This window comes from Eurosta solidaginis, chromosome 5 (genome assembly GCF_040869045.1).
Source record: "Eurosta solidaginis isolate ZX-2024a chromosome 5, ASM4086904v1, whole genome shotgun sequence".
Lineage (NCBI taxonomy): Eukaryota > Metazoa > Arthropoda > Insecta > Diptera > Tephritidae > Eurosta > Eurosta solidaginis.
Window position 1 is genome coordinate 244803254 of NC_090323.1, and position 21836 is coordinate 244825089.

The window sequence follows — 21836 nt, forward strand, 5'->3', positions numbered from 1 at the left end:
AGGGGACTTATCCCCGGGCAGTGTCATCCATAAAATGACCTGCGCAAGTGACAGTTGGGACATGGTCAGCCCATATGCAAGGAATATTCATCTCGCTAAATAGCAAGATGGTTGCTTAGCCGAATAAAGTGAGAGTGGTCAAAAAGCTCACGTAGTGCGCTTCCGTACCCGAAGTTATGCTAAACGCGGTCCCACGTGCATAAAATGCGCAGGCCGTGGGAGATTAGGTTTTAGTGTGTACAGAGAGCAGCACCGAGGCTTAACAACCCGTTTAGTGCATAAAGCATTTCCTCCTTCCACGTAACAAAAAAATAATAATAATAATAATAATTAATAATAATAATAGTTACTGGATAATAGAAGGTTTGTGTATCAAGATTCTGAGTTCGGTCATATCCCTCCCGCATTAAGTTTGCTGTGTACCTCCTAATTCAATTTAAACTTAATTGACCATATTACCGAAACGAATCCGAAATCGATATTTATTTTAAATAACGAAACAGAAACGAACTCCGAAACTTTATTTGGAGTCCGTTTCATTCTTTACTTTCGATCCGATTGTATCTAATGGGCTATTTGCAGAAGATAATAAAATATCGTTGAAACAATGCAATACTCCAAAAAAGAGTCAAATCAAAAGATTTGGGTAATAATGATTAATCGCAATATACCTCGAAGAATATAAAGGCCAATTTTGCTTCCATAATGGTTGTAATGCCGTGGTGAGAGCGTGCTTGCTTACCGCAGCAAACGTCCAGGCTTCAAGTTCCTTGGTAGGCAGGATCAAATACTTTAGAAAAAGTTTTTCTAATCGGGATCGCCTATCGGCGTAATATTCAATATAAAAATTTATCTGACTTGCAGATGCCTTTCGGAGTTTCGCCAATTTGTTGGAAAAATGTTAAATTGTACAACCCAAAATTGGAAAAGAAGCCCGTCGTAGATTCCTCGGAAGTATATCGCGCCTGGTATTCCAAAAATTTTTTTATTTGCTCTTAAAATTGTGTTAAACCGGTTTTTTAAATATCCAACAATTTTGCGGAACCTACTCCGCTGAGAAAAAGTTCTCTATAGAAGTATTCTTCGGAGTTTCTAAAAAAGCGCATGTGGGTATATTATGTTAGCTTTTCTCGAAAGTATACCGTTTTAGTTGGTTTCTTTTTTATACAGTGCTAATGCGATTGAGCGAAAGTAGACGATAACGGCCAATTGTCAGGAAAACTTCGTTGAAGAGCTTGTGCCCCAGGGATATCGCCTTACATGAAAAGAATGCGGCATTGTTTGTGTAAAATCAAATACATCCATATAAATTTGAAGAAACAAACAATAACAAGTAAGGAAGGTTAAGTTCGGGTGTAACCGAACATTACATACTCAGCTGAAAGATTTGGAGAAAAAATAAGGGAAAATCACCATGTAGGAAAATGAACCTAGGGTAACCCTTTAATGTGTTTGTACGATATGGGTATCAAATGAAAGGTGTTAATGAGTATTTTAAAAGGAAGTAGGCCTTAGTTCTATAGGTGGACGCCTTTTCGAGATATCACCATAAAGATGGACTGGGGTGACTCTAGAATTTGTTTGTACGATATGGGTATCAAATTAAAGGTATTAATGGGTGTTTTAAAAGGGAGTGGCCCTTAGTTGTATATGTGAAGTTCGAGATATCGACCAAAATGTGGACCAGGTACAGAACATCATCTGTACCGCTAATTTATTTAAACGGTCGATTGGGTATAAAAACTGGGCATAGCTTCAACCGATATCGCCCATTTTCACAGAAAACTGTTATCGTCATAGAATCTATGCCCCTGCCAAATTTCACAAGGATTGCTTAATTTTTGTTCGACATATGGCATTAAACGTATTCTAGACAAATTAAATGAAAAAGGGCGGAGCCACGCCCATTTTGAAATTTTCTTTTATTTTTGTATTTTGTTGCACTATATCATTACTGGAGTTGAATGTTGACATAATTTACTTATACACTGTAAAGATATTCAATTTTTTATTAAAATTTGACTTAAAAAAAAAATTTTCTTAAGTTCGTCATCCGATCTTGCTAATTTTTATTAAGCACACATATAGTGATAGGAGTAATGTTCCTGCCAATTTCATCATGATATCTTCAACGACTGCCAAATTACAGCTTGCAAAACTTTTAAATAGCCTTATTTTAAAAGTGGGCGGTGCCAAGACCATTTTACTCATTTTCTATTCTGCATCATAAGGTCAATCCAACTACCAAGTTTCATCGCTTTATCTGTCTTTGGTAATGAATTATCGCGCTTTTTCTGATTTTCGAAATTTTCGATATCGAAAAAGTGGGCGTGGTTATAGTCCGATTTCGTTCATTTTAAATAGCGATCTGAGAAGAGCGCCCAGGAACCTACGTACCAAATTTCATCAATATACCTCAAAATTTAGTCAAGTTATCGTGTTCACGGGCAGACGGACGGACGGACGGACCGACGGACATGACTAAATGAATTTTTTTTTCGCCCAGATCATTTTGATATGTAGAAGTCTATATCTATCTCGATTAGTTTATGCCGTTACGGATTACCGTTAAGCGAACAAAATTAATATACTCTGTGTGCTTTGCTCAGCTGAATATAAAAATGCTGTTGTTGATCATTTGGGGTTTTGGCATTTAACTCGAAATTTAGTTCAGAAAACCGGTTGTGACGAGCCATTATTCAGCTGCAACTGTACGAAACTCTTATACAATGGAAGAAAATTTACATAATTATTAATTGTAATTATGTCATCTTTTCTTTGGTGGGCATTACTATTTGTTTACATCGAGTATTGAGCCCTTTCAACATACACACTCGTCCACAGTGGCGTAGTGAGGTTTTCTTGCGCCCGGGCAAAATATCTTCTCTATACGAGATTAGAAAAGCAAGTAATTCAGCGGAGGTTTATGTCCATTTCCTTTTCCACTACGAAGTAATATTTTGCAGTCACATATTTCGATAAAAAGTTTTGTTCCATCGAAATTTGTATTGTAACGAATTTAGTGCAATTACGCTTATTCCAAATCTTCTGCTAATCACTAAACTGTTGAATAAATAACTCCAATATTGAATAATGCAAAATGGCCTTTATTAAAATACTTCACAATAACACTTATATTTCGCAACTGATAGCTTGCTTAAATCAAACTGGCTTGTCGTGCCTCAACTGCTGCTGTTATATACTGTTTGGTTTCCTCGTTGGCATATTTCTAGGCGCTTCTATTTCTAAAATTTACTAGTTAGTTACCAGCTATAAAATTACCAGCTATAACTACCCTTATAGCTTCTCATACGCGCGTGTGTATGTGAGTGATACTTGCACAAATTATTGCCTACTTTTGGGAGTATCTCAGATATATGAATGTGTTTGTGCATTGTTCTCCTCTGCTTGTATAGACATATGTATAGACATAATGATTGATTTATTGATGTGCTTACAAGTCACTGCTTAGTATTGGCAGTATTGTTGGAGACGATCGATAACACTTTTCATAAAGCGAGGAATTTCACATTCTGTGGAAAGACCAACATATCTAGATGAGCGTTTTGCGGGGTCTTCTTACACGTTTTACTATATCAATTATCCCATTTTTCACAAAGAGAGTTCGCTTTTTCTATTGCTTATTCACAGAGAGTGTCTGGAATTTCGGATAGTTCAGTCGCCAATGATTTAAGATCATGATAAACTTCTCTAAAATTCATCCCCTGATCTTGTAGTCTGCGCTACTCGCGATCAATCCTTCTTAAGATTTCATACCAGAAATGAACTAATGTTATGAAACTAAAATTTAGTAAATTTTGCAACAGAATTGTAGCTTCACTTCGGGTGCCACTTGTGGCGCTAGTGTCCTTTGCTAGTTGTTCTAAGTGCTCTACCACATTCTCTAGCCCATCGAAGATAACGCTAACTGCTTGTATTCTGGTGCTCCATCGTGTTGCCGATTCATGTTTAACAGTTTTTTAAAGCATTTTTTAATAATTCCCATCATAACGTTTATCGTGGGAAAAAAGATATATGCTTTCAATTATTCCACAACCTGTCGGAAGTGTTCCGGATATATACATGCATTTTTTAGTATAACATTTTTTTCCAGAAATGTGTGAGTTGCGCCCGGGGCAAGATGCCCCCTTTGCGGCCCCTCCTTCACAATGCCACTGCTCGTTCATGACATATATTGGAGATGTACATTTATTTGTCTATATTGCTAGTTATCTTGAGGATTCGGGATTCTAGTATCTCATATAAGGTAACGCTGGTGGACAACATATCACTTTTTGTCTGTTGAATGCATTTTTTCTTTTGTTTTCTAAATCTGCCCTCAAAATTTTTTCTATCAGCTCGAGTTTTTGAAATACGAGTATCATACAAAAAAGCACTTCTCAGTTGACATATTACATAGTAGGCATAGTAACTGCTGTAATCCGTTGCCTTAATATACTCAGCGTGCTTTGGGCACAGAGTATATTAACTTTGATTGGATAACGGCTGGTTGTACAGGTATAAAGGAATCGATATCGAAATCATCAGTGTCGAAAAAAATTTGATTGAGCGGTCCGTCCGTCTGTCCGTTTACACAATAACTTGAGTGAATATTAAGATATTGTAAGGAACTCAGTGAAACTCCGCTTATTTGCAACCTTTTGCTAACGTTCCTTTCGCCAAACTGTTGCATAAAATAACTATAATATTCAATAATGCAAAATGGCTTCTATTAAAGTACTTCACAACCAATAGCTTGCTTAAATCAAACTGATTCCATGATTGCTCAGCTTGCGCTCTTTTATACTCTCCGATTTCCTCGTTCGCATACTTCTAGGCGTTTCTAGAATGTAAATTAGTTACCAGCTATAAACTCAGCAGCTATAAACTACCGATGCACGTTATAGCTTCTCATATGCGCGTGGATATGTGAGTGATACTTGCACAAATGATTGCCTACTTTTGTATCTCAGATAAGATATATGCATGTGTTTGTGCGTTTCTCTCCGCTGCGTGTACGTATATATGTGTAGACATAATGATTGATTCGTTTATGTAGATACAAGTGACTGCTTGCTTTATTGTTGTTGTGGCTTTATTTACTTAGTATCAGACTAGTGATGTGAGTATCACTTAGTGTCACTAATATTCGTCACAATATCTTCACCAAATTTTGTACACGACCTTATCTGGACCCAGAATAGATTGGTATTGAAAATGAGCGAAATCGGATGATAACCACGCCCACTTTTTATATATATAACATTTTGGAAAACGCAAAAAACCTGATTATTTAATAAATAATACACCTAGAATGTTGAAATTTGACGTGTGGACTGATATTTAGACTCTTGATAAAATTTGAAAAAAAATTTTAAAATGGGCGTGGTACCGCCCACTTTCGATAAAATAAATTTTGCAAATATTATTAATCATAAATCAAAAATCGTTAAACCTATCGTAACAAACTTCGGCAGAGAGGTTGCCTTTACTATAAGGAATGCTTTGAAGAAAAATTAACGAAATCGGATAAGGACCACGCCCACTTTTATACAAAAGATTTTTAAAAGGGTCGTGGATGAATAAAATAAGTTATATCTTTGCAAAAAAAAAGCTTTATATAAATAGTATAAAATAGGAAAAACTTCAAATTTAGAAAAATGGGCGTGGCATCGCCCATTGTATCAATAGAATTTTCCTTTTTAAATTGAGTTATAACATTAAATTGGAAAACACTAAAGTACACATATTTTCCTTATAGCAGTGAAGAACAGGTCGAGCATTTCACCAGGACTACCGCACTACGGAAGAGCGATGCCAAGGAAACTGGAACGCGCATATGTTAGCTGATTATCTTTATGGAGCATTCAGAGTAGTGCCCTGAATCAATTCACAAAAGGTCATAAAAGGCTTCTTCATTCGAAATTGGGGTAAAAAGGATTTAACAATCATGAATAAAATCCAATGCAACAGAAACTGTGTAGAGGAGTGTAATTATTAAAGCACAATAGATCTAAATAAAGGCCTATTAATAATAATAATAGATAATCATTACCTTTAAATATTTTGCATCAGTAGTTATGCAGACTGTATAATCTACTGATGAAGAGTAATCGCAAATACGAATGCCTTTTTAATTTTTCCTAAAAATTGGTGGGACGGCACCTATTTGTTTTATGCCGACTCCGAACAGCATCTGCAAAGATGATGTCTTTTCACTGCCAAACGCTGCCGAGGGGCGACCCTGTTTGGAAAATTTTTCTTCTAGCTGAAAAAACTTGTTTCTAGAATTTTGATTTTACTTTGCCCGAGGCATGAACACAGGATCTACGGTGTGGTGGGCCAAGCACGCTACCATCACACCACAACACGGCGGCCGCCGTTTATTACAAAAATGTGTATCACGGAAAAAAAATGTCCCTTGCCTTAGCCAATCCAGGTAGTCAGGAAACTTTTTTTTTGATGTTTAAGCATTAGGTACGACGATTTTCTGGATTTTTTCCTTCCCGGGATTTTTACGATCTGAAGGTTTAATCCCGGGATCCCGGGATCCCGGGTGTGAGTGAAATTACTTTCAAGAGAAATAATGATCTTGGTGCGAATATCTAAAAAGTTTGAAGTGCCGGAATTGTTTTGACTTGGATTTTTATCGGGCATTTGTCGCAATTTTCGACCCGAATATGTCGAATATCTGTAAGGAGCGAAATCAGATAGCAAATCAGTTAAGGGAAATTAAGGAAGGCAGTAAAAAACTCTATGATTTATAAAAGAGAAAATGAAGGTAGAAATGAAAACAGGAACTAAAGGTAAAGCAGATGAAACAGAAAACAGGTGGAAGGAAAATAGCAAGAAAAGAAAGGAAAAGAAAAGGAAGGAAAGGAAAGAAACGAAAAAAAATGAAAAGAAAAGAAAAGACAAGAAAAGAAAAGAAAAGAAAAGAAAAGAAAAAGAAAGAAAAGAAAATAATACAAGACGAAAGAAATGAAAGCAAAGGAAATGAAGGGAAAGGAATTAAATAATTGGAATAAGTTAAAAGAAAAGATACCGAAAAAGAAAAAAAATATTAGGAGGAGACGAAAAAAAGATTAAACTTAAAACTGAATTTTGAACCGAAATCAGACGGCATTTATCAATTTGTTATCCAGAGTTATCGGTTTCTTTTCGACGGGTTATAAACGTATTATCCATTTCTTATCAACACGTTTTCGTTGTGTTATTGGTATGCTATCGACGAGAAATGTACGAGTTATCGCTTTTATGTTAGTTTTCGATTTATGTCATAAATTTGTAATAGAACAGTTATCGATTTTTTTATCGGCATGTTCTCGACAAGTCGTTGGTTAATTTTTGCAAAAATTAAGAATTTAAATGATGCTTGTTAACAAATATTGCTTCGAGTGTATTTTGAACTGAAGGACTGTTATTATTTTAAATAGGGAACTCAGTTTCATGAATTGAATTTAAGATAAAAGGATGTAAGCTAAGTATTTTAAAAACTCCACTTCATTGTTCTTATATAATCTTCCTCACATTACGAGTGATGGTGTCAAAAATGCGTGTTAGGGCTAATTAAAGTTAAGTTTGTTGCTCCTCACACTCTCTCTCTACTCACCCTATTCACTGATTACTTAAGTCTAAGATCTTGATAGACACTAATGAGTGTTGTGAACAAGCACAAATTTTACTTCAGAGGGAATAGTTTGCAACAATTCAAAACATAAAAGAAAGTTATCTTGGTAAAACGTAATGGGGCAGTCGGTGGCTCTTTCTTGAAGATTTGAATTGTTGCTTTGCTTTATTTGCCAAATCGCGATATTGACTTAGTAGGATGTGTAAGTTATTTTAGTTAGTGAGCTTTATAACAATGGGACAAGAAAATTGAAATACCACGACAATGCTTGCGGTGAAAATGCAATATCAACAAGTAAGGACAGGACTGTCTTCGGCTGTGCCGAAAACTTCATACCTTTTATGAATGGAGCTGAACAATAACTTATCCCGTTCGTAATCTCCAAATAATCGGATGTATGAAATAAGAAATATATAGTGAACAGATGTACATACCTAAACGATTTTTAAGATAAATATAAAATAAAAAATGGCAAAAAACCGACTTATCTGAACGTCGGTTGTATGGGATATATATTATATATAGCTCGAAATGATTTTTACAGGAATTCTTCCACGATATATTAGAATATATATCACCAAGTTTCACGTTTTTATATTGGAAACCAAGGGAGAAATGGCCAAAAATCTTTCTATCTGAACGATCGGTTGTATGCGATAGGTATATACTAGACTGGGTCGAAAAAAAAAGTTGCTAATGTCCGCCCCTAAATTTGGAGATTATGTTGAGAGGGTTTCGGAAAAATTTTTTTTTAATTTTTTTTGATCCCTCGAAATACAGCCAAAAAGGTTTTTTCGTTGTAACTTGGTTATTTGACGTTCGCTTTTTAAAAGCTATGAAGTCGTTTTCACATGATTAGGTCAGCTAACAAAATTTTACGCCCCCTAATGTATGTTTTTTTTCCTAACCAAACGAAAGTACTTGAAAATTCAAGAAAATGTTGCTTTGAAACCTTATTACTAAAATAATAAACAAAGAAGTTAATGCACCTTCAATATTTATTGCAACTGTTATTTTACCTGATTCTTATTATACTTAGATCTGAAAGTCGTGATATTTTTGGAGGAAAAATTGCAGGGTTTGCATTGAAAAGTTAATAGGGATATGCCAAATATCATGAATAGGGGAAGTCAAAGTAAATAAGTGAGTCAAACCTGTTGTTTCGTATTTATAATAATAACACTATGCGACAAAATCAACTTTTTTTCTGGGTATTGGACAAACCCACTTTTTCGTAGAGAATGAGTCTTAAGTAAACAAAGTACTATCTCCTTTTTTCGAACTTAGCCTCCAAAAAATAGATATCGGCTTACGAATACAGTCAGACTGTGACTTCTCCTCGTATAACAGATGTTATACTAAATTTTTCAAAAAAAGAATACAGCCCTTCTAATAAGGGAAAAGGCCGGATCACGCCCACATTTTACTTGTTCAATTTGCTGAACGTGTTAACAAAAAAATAAAATAAAAATATCGAAATGTAGAATTTCGAACTTCAAAAAATATTTATCACCGAGTTTCTAAATTAAGGGAGAAGTGGCAAAAAACTTTCTATCTGAATGATCCGACAAATGTCTAATATAATACAAAAATATATCCTTGTGCAAAATTTCATTGAGATATCTCAAAATTTGAGGGACTAGTTTGCGTTCAAACAGACATACGGACGGACAGACCGACGGACGGACAGACGGACATGGCTATATCAACACAGTTCGTCACCCTGATTCGGTATACTTAATGGTGAGTCTTTTTTCTATATTTCTCAACGTTACAAACATCGGACCAAAGTTAATATACCATTTCATGTTCATGAAAGGTATAAAAAAAATAAATATGTATGTATGTATGTATATATGTATATATGTACGTACGAATGTATTTTGTTATGCTTCCCAGTAGATAAAGGTTGATGTAAAAACCATTTGGTGACCAAGAACTTCCAACCCCCGTAATACAGGGTGTTTTGCGGAACGCGCCTATTGGATGAATTGCAACCACGGGGGCATACAACCAAGATGAAAAACTCAAGATCTTATGGTAAAAAGAAAAGTGAGAGGATAATAACGGGGTCATAAGCCAAGCAAAACAAAAGGACTACAAGCGATCGTCGAACTCGGGCAGAGAAAGTAGTGGAGAGTCAAACTATTAGAAGCTTCAAGCTAGAAACTTACCTGAAAGCATTTTCTTCACAACTAATAACTATGCATTGATTATCTGCGCGTGTGTGTTTAAAGATCGTGGGAAACAAACATTTAAGAAAGCGCACATCCTGGCATACGTAAAATTATACAAGAGGAAAAAACCTTACATTCCAAAAAAAAGTTCTGGGCAAATCTCTAGAGTGCGTTATTGCAGGGGTAAGTGTGAATTTATTATTTGTATAGTATTTAACGAAATTTGTACATCTTCGCCCTCACGGATTTAGAGTTGATTGAAGTTTTCACCCTCCCATGAAAGTTTAGTATAAGGCATACTCAGACAAATGTCCATATGTATATATGTACATATATAGACATATATGAACTTAAGTGTAAAAAATACGTACAAAAGATGGCTAGAAGAATCACCACTATCCGCTTCATTACTCTATAAAATGTTTTCCCATTGGGGTTGTACTTAATTTCTGGTATCAATTTAGTTCACGAAAAAAAATACTTTGACCCGCTTAAGTAAACCCTTCTTTCCACATTTTCATTGGTTGAATCAATTTCGGGTTTGCTGAGCTATTAAGGGAAGAACAACACGTAAATTCATTAAGTGATAAATTAATTAATTAAGTCAAGTTCCAAATACCAAAGATCTACAAAAATCTGGTATTAACAGTCTCCAGAGTAAGTCGTAAGAAGCATTGTTTTAGATTATTAGACTTTAGACTAGACCCAGCGACTACGCTGGCCCCCAACGGTATAATGGATTCGAATTTTTTTGCGGTAAGCATGCCTGTCGTAGTAGGCGACTAAAAGAGCAAGACAAGGGAAGGCGCCATGTCGTTGGAAGGATCAAGTATAACACGATTCAAGAAAAGGAAGAGGAAAAAAGAAGGGAAAGGAAATATCGCCCAATCTGACGTCTGAAGGTACAAGCTTTGAAGAAGGCGCCCTTTTGAGCTAGCTAATCCGCTTTCTAATTTTCATCTATTCCCATATACCCCATTGTGGTGATTGAAATCACTTTTAATTTTATATATGAAGAAACTTTTATTCAAAAAGAATACGCCTAAATGTATGCGTCAATATCTTTTTAAATTTTTCACCCTAAATGAAAATTTTTGAAAATTTAAAAATCAATATTGAAAATTAAAATATTAATAAAACATTTTAGAATTACAAAGTTCAAAGTAACTAAAATACAAAGTTAAATAAAAATAATAAGAACCCTACACCAATGACCCAACATAGACTTACTGCTTGTCAGTCAATACAATAGTTGACGCGGCTGCAGGCAAAGCTATTTTCTTCCTACTGCTTCGGGCACGGCTACTTTTTCCGCCTGCAAAACACTACAGTAATCTGACAGCTTATGGGATCTGTCTATTTAAATAGTACAGTGTGCTGCCTCGCCTCTCATTTGGACACACTTGCGCAAAGCTCTATGAGCCTTGTTGCAGAGAATTTATAAAATTTTGCAAAAGTGGGCGTGGACGATGCCACATTTAGGAGAAAAAACAAATTTTGCAGTTTTGGAAGCATTAAATCAAACGACGGCGAAGATAACATGTTTAAATTTGGCAAGGAGGTTGTCCTTGCTGTTTAATATAAACCTTGTGAAAATTTAAGAAATCGCTTGGCGACCACTCCAGTTTAAGAAAGATCGATAAGAACAACTTCGGGAAATTACAAATGCGATATCTCATTATGAAAGACCGATAAAGCGGTGAAACATCATATTATGATTTACTTTTATGTATTTAATTTTTTCTTTTTGGCGGCCACCGTGGTGTGATGGTAGCGTGCTCCGCCTACCACACCGAATGTCCTGTGTTCGCACCCCGGGCAAAGCAACATCACAATTTTAGAAATAAGGTTTTTCAATTAGAAGAAAATTTTTCTAAGCGTGGTCGCCCCTCGGCAGTGTATGGCAAACGCTCCGAGTGTATTTCTGCCATGAAAAGCTCTCAGTGAAAACTCATCTGCCTCGCAGATGCCGTTCGGAATCGACATAAAACAAGTAGGTCCCGTCCGCCAATTTGTAGGAAAAATTAAAAAAAAGGAGCACGACGTAAATTGGAAGATAAGCTCGGCCTAAAATATCTTCGGAAGTTATCGCGCCTTACATTTTTTAATTTTTTTTTCTATACAATTTTTTTTTAGACAAAAATTATTAATATTAGATAAAAATTACAACAAGCAATATGAGCCTCTCTTGCTACTACTGCAACAACAACAAGAGCCGCCCTCGCTAATTAAATACAATATTGATAAAATACTGAACACCGGAAGGATTACTGATTACGCACTACTATGAAACCAACATTACTACGTTCTGTTGAACGCCTCTTAAAATGTGCCACACAATTTGGATTAAAAATCATATAGTATACATATTGTATCGAATACTAGCAACACTAAGGCATACTATCATCTCTAAGCTCACTTAGTGTCAGCTCTTCATTGTATCTAGTCAAATGTATCTACATAAACAAATCAATCATTATGTCTACACATATGTACATACAAGAAGCCGAGAGATATGCACAAACACATGCATATATCTGAGATGCTCACAAAAGTATACAATCATCGGTCGAAGTATCACTCACATATACACGCGCATATGAGAAGATATAAACGTGCATCTGTAGTTTATAGCTGGTAAACAAGTAGTAAATTCTAGAAGGAGAAACGCCTAGAAGTATGCCGACGAGGAAACCGAAGAGTATAAAAGCAGCACCAACTGAGGCATGGGCAATCAGTTTGATTTAAGCAAGCTATTGGTTGTGAAGTATCCGTGTTATTGTGAAGTACTTTAATAAAGGCCATTTTGCATTATTGAATATTAGAGTTATTTATTCAACAGTTTAGCGATACGAACGTTAGTAGAAGGTTGCAAATAAGCGGAGTTTCACTAAATTCGTTATAAATGGTGTCAAAAGAGGTATTGTTGAATAAATTCCGAAGGTTTTGGGTACAACAAGGACTTGGAAAAGTGGAGTGAATTGAGGATACAGCAACTGAAGAAGGAGATGGATAGCCGTGGCATGAATACAACCGGCAATAAACACGAACTTCAGGCACGACTATGAGAGGCAATGGAATCAGAAGGATTTAACATGGAAGAGTATGTATTTCATCTTGATGGCGATGAAACAACAAATATTGAAGAGAAAAACGAAACATCGCAGGCAGTTACCAGCACAGACTTGAACATGATATTGGCTGCAATATCTTCACACACATCGACAGTGTCATCTCAACTGGCAGAACAGAAGACATATATCACATCTCAAATGGAGGAACAGAAGACATATATGACGTCACAAATGGCATCCCCACTAGAATCGCAGGAGACTCGTATAACAACCAAGATGGAAACACAGTTAGATGAACAGAAGACATATATGGCTGAGCAGTTGAAAGCACCAGAAACTCACAGATTCTCGCAGCTAGAGACACAGGAAGCCAGGGAATCATCAAAACTTGAATCGCAGGATGCAAAAATCGCACAATTTCAGGCAGAAGTCGATGATTTAAAAGGTCGTATGGAGCAATTACAACTAAACCGCCCGGCTCTTCCAGCGAGCAATCCGAAGGTAAAAACTCCATCTTTTGCCGGTTCTGTTTCTTCCCAGGTCTTTAAGCTACAGTTGAGAAGACCGCAACAGTGAACAACTGGAATGCTGAAGATAAAGTTGCTGCATTGTTCGTGGCTTTAAAATGACCAGCTGCCGAAATCTTACAGACCATTCCAGAGGGAGAACGAAGCAATTATGAAGCATTGATCGGCGCTCTAGAGAGACGATACGGAACCGATTATAAGAGACAGATATACCAAAGGGAGTTACTGAACCGCTTCCAGAGGGCTGGTAAAACATTGCAAGAGTTTGCGTCGGATGTTGAAATGCTGGCACATTTAGCGAATGCGGACGCACCCGTGGAATACACCGAAAGGGTAAAAATCCAGAGCTTTATAAATGGCATACGGGACGTGGAAACGAAGCGAACGACATACGCAAACCCAAAACCTACATTCACAGAAACGCTATCACATGCTCTGATTCAGGAAACAGCATCGCTTCTGTGTAAGCCAGCGTTCAAAGTACGCCGTGTGGAGGTAGAAAGGCCAGACTGGGTGAACACAATATTGGAGGCGCTGAAAGGATCGCAAAAGCGGAGTGAAAGAGTTATCAAATGCGACAAATGCGGGAAGCCCGGTCACGTTGCACGTCATTGCGATCTTGATCTTAGTGGTTTCAACATAATGGGTAGTCTTAATAACAAAGCTGAAGGGGATGAGCAAGAGCGAGTAAAATATAGAGATCGAGAGCTAGCTCCAGCTATTGAATGTCCTGTGATATCTGTGTCGCAAATTGGAAGGAAATTAAGCAGTCTTACCGTCAGAGGGAATGTGGATGACAAGGAACGTGTACTTACTGTAGACACGGCCGCGCCTCATTCCTTGATTCGATCTGATTTGGTCAACAGGAGAGTAAAGCTATTACCTGGAGCAAGGTTGCGTATGGTCACTGGTGAGTATAACCAAGTCCGGGGAGAAGTGATATGTGAAGTCTTAATTGGAAAGATCATGGTTCTACACAAATTCGTTGTGTCAGAGATTGTTGCTGAAGTCATATTGGGAGTGGATTTCTTAGTTGACAATGACATCAGGATCGATATGCAGAGAAGGGTTATGCATTATATGAACCAGGATGTGCCACTTAAATTGAGTTTGGAGAAAGGGGTCAGCAGTAATTGAGTACTGGTGGAGAAGACTCGACAAAGACCACGAAAGTTAAAGGTAAAGATTGATGGATCGAGTGGGCCAAATAAAGCGAAATCAGAAGTACCTGCGAGAGAAACACTGGCATTGACAAAACCAAATGGATGCACAAACACGAAAGAAATAATTTCTCAGAATTAATGCGAGAGTAGTTTCAAGCCCGGGAGCACTACTTTTGCGAAACGTGGGAACGATACGGATTATGCTACGCCAATCCGTCAAGCGCAAGCTCTACGAAGTAGATCTTTGGCCAAACAACAGAGTGTGAGGGAACGGACCAGTATAATGAGTAGTAAGAGGAAACACAGGTACAACGAGAACAAAAATTTGGAAGATTTCTTGGAGGAAGATTTGGTACTGTTATACAACCCTCAAGTGTGGAAAGGTGTTCCATCCAAATTTCGGTGCAGTTGGGAAGGCCCGTACAAGGTTGTGAAGAAGGTCAGTGATACTATCTACCGTATACAAACCATTGGGAAACCAAGAAATAGAAGGGTGATTCATTTCGAGATGCTAGCGGCGTTTAGATCAGGAAGTTTTTCTGATCGGGACGATCGTGCATCTGCAGTTTATAGCTGGTGAGTTTATAGCGGTAAATTCTAGAAGAAGAAACGCCTAGAAGTATGCCGACGAGGAAACCGAAGAGTATAAAAGCAGCACCAGCTGAGGCATGGGCAATCAGTTCGATTTAAGCAAGCTATTGGTTGTGAAGTATCAGCATTATTGTGAAGTAATTTAATAAAGGCCATTGTGCATTATTGAATATTAGAGTTATTTATTCAACAGTTTAGCGATACGAACGTTAGTAGAAGGTTGCAAATAAACGGAGTTTCAATAAATTCGTTACAATATGTATTAAATTGTGTGTAAAAGGGGTAGGAATAAAAAATGCTATACATAAAGACAATTTACAAAAGCATGCATCGGGACATTGATATCGCTGAGTAGATAGTGCCTTTACACCAGTATGAAGAATGAATGTTGGAGATTTCGAGTTCAAAACTCAGGTCTCGAAAACCTAGCTAATGAGGATGAAAAACTCGGAAACATGTGGTGACAACCGTCGCCGTGTGCATTTTTTTTTTTTTAATTTTTCTTAGTGGGTTTACTTTATGACGAAAAGTGAATACTTAGTAGATTAAAAAGAAACAAATGGGCGTGGCACCGCCCACATTAAAAAGAAGAAAGTCGTAACGTTTTACAAGTCGTAAATCAAAAACTGTTGGTATCATTTTGCAACTTGTCTGTAGTTTGGTTCTTGGTTGATAAGTCGATTACCAAGGCCACGCAAATTCCCAAATGCTTATTTTCAGAAAACACTAAATAATTTGAATAACAAATCCATATATCCTTATTCCAAGTCTACAATAAACTCTTCAAAGTTCAGCGAATTCACAGTTAATTGGCGTGGAATTACCCATATGTAAACATGATGGATTAGTATAACTAAAGATCAGTTTTCAAAAAATCGGCAAGTATCCACAGGTTTTTTATACTTAGATCAGTTTAGGTTGAACTGTCCGGTCCGTTAGGACCTTACAAGGATTGAACTGACTCCAATGTATTACGAGAAGTTCGTTTAACGACCAAACTGAAAAATCCTATCAAAAACCAGGCCCCTTGTTATAAACTAACGCAGTCCTCTTGTTAAATACGAGAACGACCTATGCCACTTGCTGCTTCTAAATCTGACAGCTGTATCACTCCTAAGCTGAAGCCTTAGTCTCGCAAGCGCTGGGCACATGCACAAAACCTGCTCGATCGTTCCCTCATCCAAACCGCACTTTCTACATCTGCTATCACTTACTAATTTAAAAGCATGCGACCCCAGAAGGCTGCGTCCAGTCGGAATATCCATCATGAGTCTACAGTCCTCTCTTTTTAATGATAAGAGTAACTTTGTTAGTCAAAGGATGTAAGAACTACACATTGAATTTGACACTTTACTATCCCGCGCTTAGGTGCACGCCTTTCCCGCATGGTCGATCATGTGCAACTCTCGCTTTCTCTTAAGCTCACCCAATGGGAAGCATTCACTCCTGTTTATTGCCACATGCGCTGGCAGCCAATATGGATGTATGCTTCTCCATATCCCAATCCTTTCCAGGGATTTTTTTATGCTTGAATAATACACAAAAAGCTTGCACCCTTTTATAGTGAGCTGAGTAGGACCTGGGCCTAGTTGGCAGGAAAATGTGTAACTAGCTCGTAGGAGAGTAGTCTGCAATTATTCGTGTTGGATACTATAAATTTTTACTTTCTTTTACTTCTGTGATAAAATTAACATTTCAAAGCATATCTGCACAACTGTGTATACAAAATTATCAATAGTGAAACTGCAAATACCACGTCGGCGTTTCATTGACAAACTAATAAGATCTCTTTGTCTACACACACCCTGCAAAAAATGCGATTACTCTAGGACGAAGGAGGAGTCGCAAATGAATATGCGACTATAGCCAGTTCTGATCTCTTTATATGGGTTGGGGTGATCCCTTTTGTTTGAGCATGTCCTATGGGGAGACCAATTGTACCTGTTTATGCCTGAACGGATAGTGTCGGACTGGTCCTCTTTATACCCCTACGGGTACTGTCGGACAGATTCTCTTTGCTCGTCTCTGGGTACTGTCGGACAAATCCTCTTTTTACTCGTACAGGAATTCTTAAGGTTTTTAAAATTTTTTTTAATTTTACGATAGTGGAACATATGGTCCTAGTATTTTAGGTTCAGTATAGAGCTCCGCATTTTTTATACTCAGTTGAGCAGAGCTCACAGAGTATATTAAGTTTGATTGGATAACGGTTGGTTGTACATATATAAAGGAATCGAGATAGATATAGACTTCCATATATCAAAATAATCAGGATCGAAAAAAAATTTTATTGAGCCATGTCCGTCCGTCCGTCCGTCCGTTAACACGATAACTTGAGTAAATTTTGCGGTATCTTGATGAAATTTGGTATGTAGGTTTCTGAGTACTCATCTCAGATCGCTATTTAAAATGAACGATATCGGATTATAACCACGCCCACTTTTTCGATATCGAAAATTTCGAAAAACCGAAAAAGTGCGATAATTCATTACAAAAGACAGCTAAAGCGACGAAACTTGGTAGGTGTGTTGAACTTATGACGCAGAATAGAAAATTAGAAAATTTTGGACAATGGGTGTGGCACCGCCCACTTTTAAAAGAAGGTAATTTAACAATTTTGCAAGCTGTAATTTGGCAGTCGTTGAAGATATGATAATGAAATTTGGCAGGAACGTTACTCCTATTACTATATGTACGCTTAATAAAAATTAGCAAAATCGGAGAAGGACCACGCCCACTTTTAAAAAAAAATTTGCTTAAAGTAAAATTTTAACAAAAAATTGAATATCTTTACAGTATATAAGTAAATTATGTCAACATTCAACTGCAGTAATGATATGGTGCAACAAAATACAAAAATAAAAGAAAATTTCTAAATGGGCGTGGCTCCGCCCTTTTTCATTTAATTTGTCTAGGATACTTTTAATGCCATAAGTCGAACAAAAATTTGCCAATCCTTGTGAAATTTAGTAGGAGCTTAGATTCTAAGACAGTACCTTATTTCTGTGAAAAAGGGCGAATTCGGTTGAAGTCACGCCCAGTTTTTATACACAGTCGACCGTCTGTCCTTCCCCTCGGCCGTTAACACGATAACTTGAACAAAAATCGACATATCTTTAATGAACTTAGTTCACGTACTTACTTGAACTCACTTTATTTTGGTATGAAGAATGAACGAAATCCGACTATGACCACGCCCACTTTTTCGATATCGAAAATTATGAAAAATGAAAAAATGCCATAATTCTATACCAAATACGAAAAAAGGGATGAAACATGGTAAGGTATTGGATTGTTTTATTGACGCGAAATATAACTTTAGAAAAAACTTTATAAAATGGTTGTGACACCTACCATATTAAGTAGAAGAAAATGAAAAAGTTCTGCAGGGCGAAATAAAAAACCCTTAAAATTTTGGCAGGTATTACATATATAAATAAATTAGCGGTATCCAACAGATGATGTTCTGGGTCACCCTGGTCCACATTTTGGTCGATATCTGGAAAACGCCTTCACACCACTCCCTTTTAAAACTCCCATTAATACCTTTAATTTAATACCCATATCGTACAAACTCATTCTACAGTCACCCCTGGTCCACCTTTATGGCGATATCTCGAAAAGGCGTCCACCTATAGAACTAAGCCCCACGCCCTTTTAAAATACTCATTAACACCTTTCATTTGATACCCATATCGTACAAACATATTCTAAAGTCACCCCTGGTCCACCTTTATGGCGATATCTCGAAAAGGCGAACACCTATAGAACGAAGGCCCACTCCCTTTTAAAAATACTCATTAACTCCTTTCGTTTGATACCCATATCGTACAAACATATTCTAAAGTCACCCCTGATCCACCTTTATGGCGATATCTCGAAACGGCGTCCACCTATGGAACTAAGTATTACTCCCTTTTAAAATACTCATTAACACCTTTAATTTGATACCCATATCGTACAAACACATTCTAGAGTCACCCCTGCTCCACCTTTATGGCGATATTTCGAAACGGCATCCACCTATAGAACTAAGGTCCACTCCCTTTTAAAATACTCATTAACACCATTCGTTTGATGCCCATATTGTACAAACAAATTCTAGGGTCACCCCTGGTCCACCTTTGTGGCGATATCTCGAAACGGCGTCCACCTATGGAACTAAGGATTACTCCCTTTTAAAATACTCATTAACACCTTTCATTTGATACCCTTATCGTACAAACGCATTCTAGAGTCAACCCTGATACACCTTTATGGCTATATCCCTAAATAGCGTCCACCTATAGAACTATGGCCCACTCCCTCATAAAATACTCTTCTTCAAACTGACTGATGCCAAATGTACCCAAAAGGGACTAGAGGGAATCAAATGTACCCCTATGTGGACAGAAGAGATCAATCGCAGACCGCTCTCCTTAGGGATTAATCGCACGATTTTTTGCAGGGAAGTAAAACCACTTAAATAGGATTTATACTCACCATAGGTTATATTTTCAACAAACGAGGAAGCACTTTCTTCTCTATGTTGTTGTTGTTGTTGTGGTACTAAAGCCATTTGCTCTGTGGATATACAACTTGTACGATCGCTTTGCGCTGTTGATGCAGCTGGCGCGATGGTCTGCGTGTTAGTGACATTTGTGATGGTTGTGCTGGTGTTAGTAGATTGACTGCTAGTAGATATATTTGTTGGTTGCATTTTCCCCGGTTTAATTTAAGTAAGGTTTGTAGATACTTTCGCTATTTTAAACTAAATATAAAAATGTTGCTGACAAGAATGATATTTGTACATATGTATGGGTGAATATTGTTTCTTCACCAAATCGTGGCTGCTTTTAGTTAAAGTTATATTTTTTTTTATTTAAAATTTTTTACACGTAAGTTTTAAAATAAAATGTAAGATTTTTATAATTAGCACTTTTTTCTAAAGTAAGTTACGCGATATAGTTTTTGGTTTTTTTTTTTTGTAGAGTTCTGCAATTAACTTCCTTACTGGCTGAAGGATATTTGCACACTGGCTCTCTCTCTTCCTGGCCTTCATAACTTATATAAATCATAAAACTTCCATTCCTTTCAAAAACGCTCCATATCTAAGTATAAACCAACTACGAACCACAGAATGAGATTAAATCAAGAGGGAGCGTCAATTGAATAACAAAACAAAAAAGCGCAATGATGACGGAGTATGATGACGCTTACTTTACGACTGACGACTTGACGATTGACTAGAAAACGCCAAACTAGAAAATCCCAACAAAACATAAATGCGTAGTCGCTGCTTTTATGCTGCCGGCGTCACTGTCGTTGACGACGTTGAGCGCCTATGAGTACCCGAAATTTGAAATCAACAAATATCTACCAAATAGTTAGAGTTTCCAAATTAACATTTCAGCTAGACCCAACAAGTCCTAGGTATGCTCATAACTATATAGTTATGTATGTATGTAGTTATATATGCGTATTGATGTATGTATGTGTTCAGGTATGACTAGTCGTGTGTACGTTTCAATGAACATACAATAGTTATTCACATTCTAGGTATAAAGGTGAATGTATAAGTTGTTATTGTGTTTCTGATTGTTGCCGTTGCTGCTTCTGCTAGAGTGAGCAGCGCCCAGGCAGAGCTATTTGATTCTTTTAATAATGCCCAGCTACGCACAATCAGCAGATACTTTATGGACTGGTACGTCATCTATCCAATAGATAAGTATTTTTATATAGCTCTCAGCAAAGTAGTTGTTCTTACACGCATACGCACACATCCATAGATATATTACTACAATTTCATACACACACTCAGAAAAACTCACGCATGTTTACTAACTCGCTGCATCAAATAAGATCAGCCCAAGGTACACCCGGAACTAGTTGTATAATGTTAGCACGTCCTTGATGAGCCTCAAGTCCTCGCTCTTTATAAACATAAGCAACTTTACTTCTTTTTTTTTCTTCTGGTAGCGATAAAGAGAATCCCCGTAGGTTTTTGAGAGTTTCATCGATGTTGATGACCCTTGCGGAACGCTCCGGAAAATGATATCATTAAGGCATCAGACCGGCCACCGCGGGAACGTTTTGAATCTCTAAACCGCATGCTAAATAAATTAGATTCGATACTGTTAGGTGAGCATGACAAATGGGACTTATTATTGTAAGACTTGCACATGATCAGCAATTTTTCGCCCCTTACTTCAATTCACATCTTTGCGGCTTCTTTTACCACATGCTCAATTTTCTAGCTGGCAATTTTTAATAATCATATTATATTTAGCATTTGGGACGATGTAAGGAGCAACCGTCACCGAACTTTCCCTGGAAGCAGCTATCACTTTCTCTCCAGATATAATATAGTATGATTTACAAAAAAAAAAAAAAATGAATGTATTCTCTGCTGCATCTGAATAGCTAGCATCTAGTGGACAACATCTGTTGAAAGACAAACAAGTGCCGATTATCAGAAATAGGATTCGTATTCAAGTGAATTTTTTTTTGACGTTGTAGAACCGAAACCGATATCGAAAGGGAAACGGTGGTTGAAACCAGACGGCATGCTATCGATTTGGTATCGCTTTGTAATCGGCGTGTTATTAAAGTGTTATCGATACTTTATCGCTAAAGGGAAATCGTAGGTGAACCCAGACGTCATGCTATCGATTTGGTATCGCTCTGTAATCGGC

General features: G+C 37.1%; 1 protein-coding gene across 1 annotated transcript in view; it reads right to left on the minus strand.

Annotated features, from left to right (window-relative positions):
• The window catches only part of lin-28 (protein lin-28 homolog), a 35639-nt gene extending 15303 nt beyond the window's left edge, over nt 1–20336 (minus strand). The window contains exon 1 of the mRNA XM_067757472.1: nt 19645–20336. Coding sequence (XP_067613573.1) covers nt 19645–19861 — 217 coding nt within the window. The 5' untranslated portion in view covers nt 19862–20336. The remainder of the gene's footprint in view (nt 1–19644) is intronic.
• Between the last annotated feature and the right edge of the window lie 1500 nt (nt 20337–21836).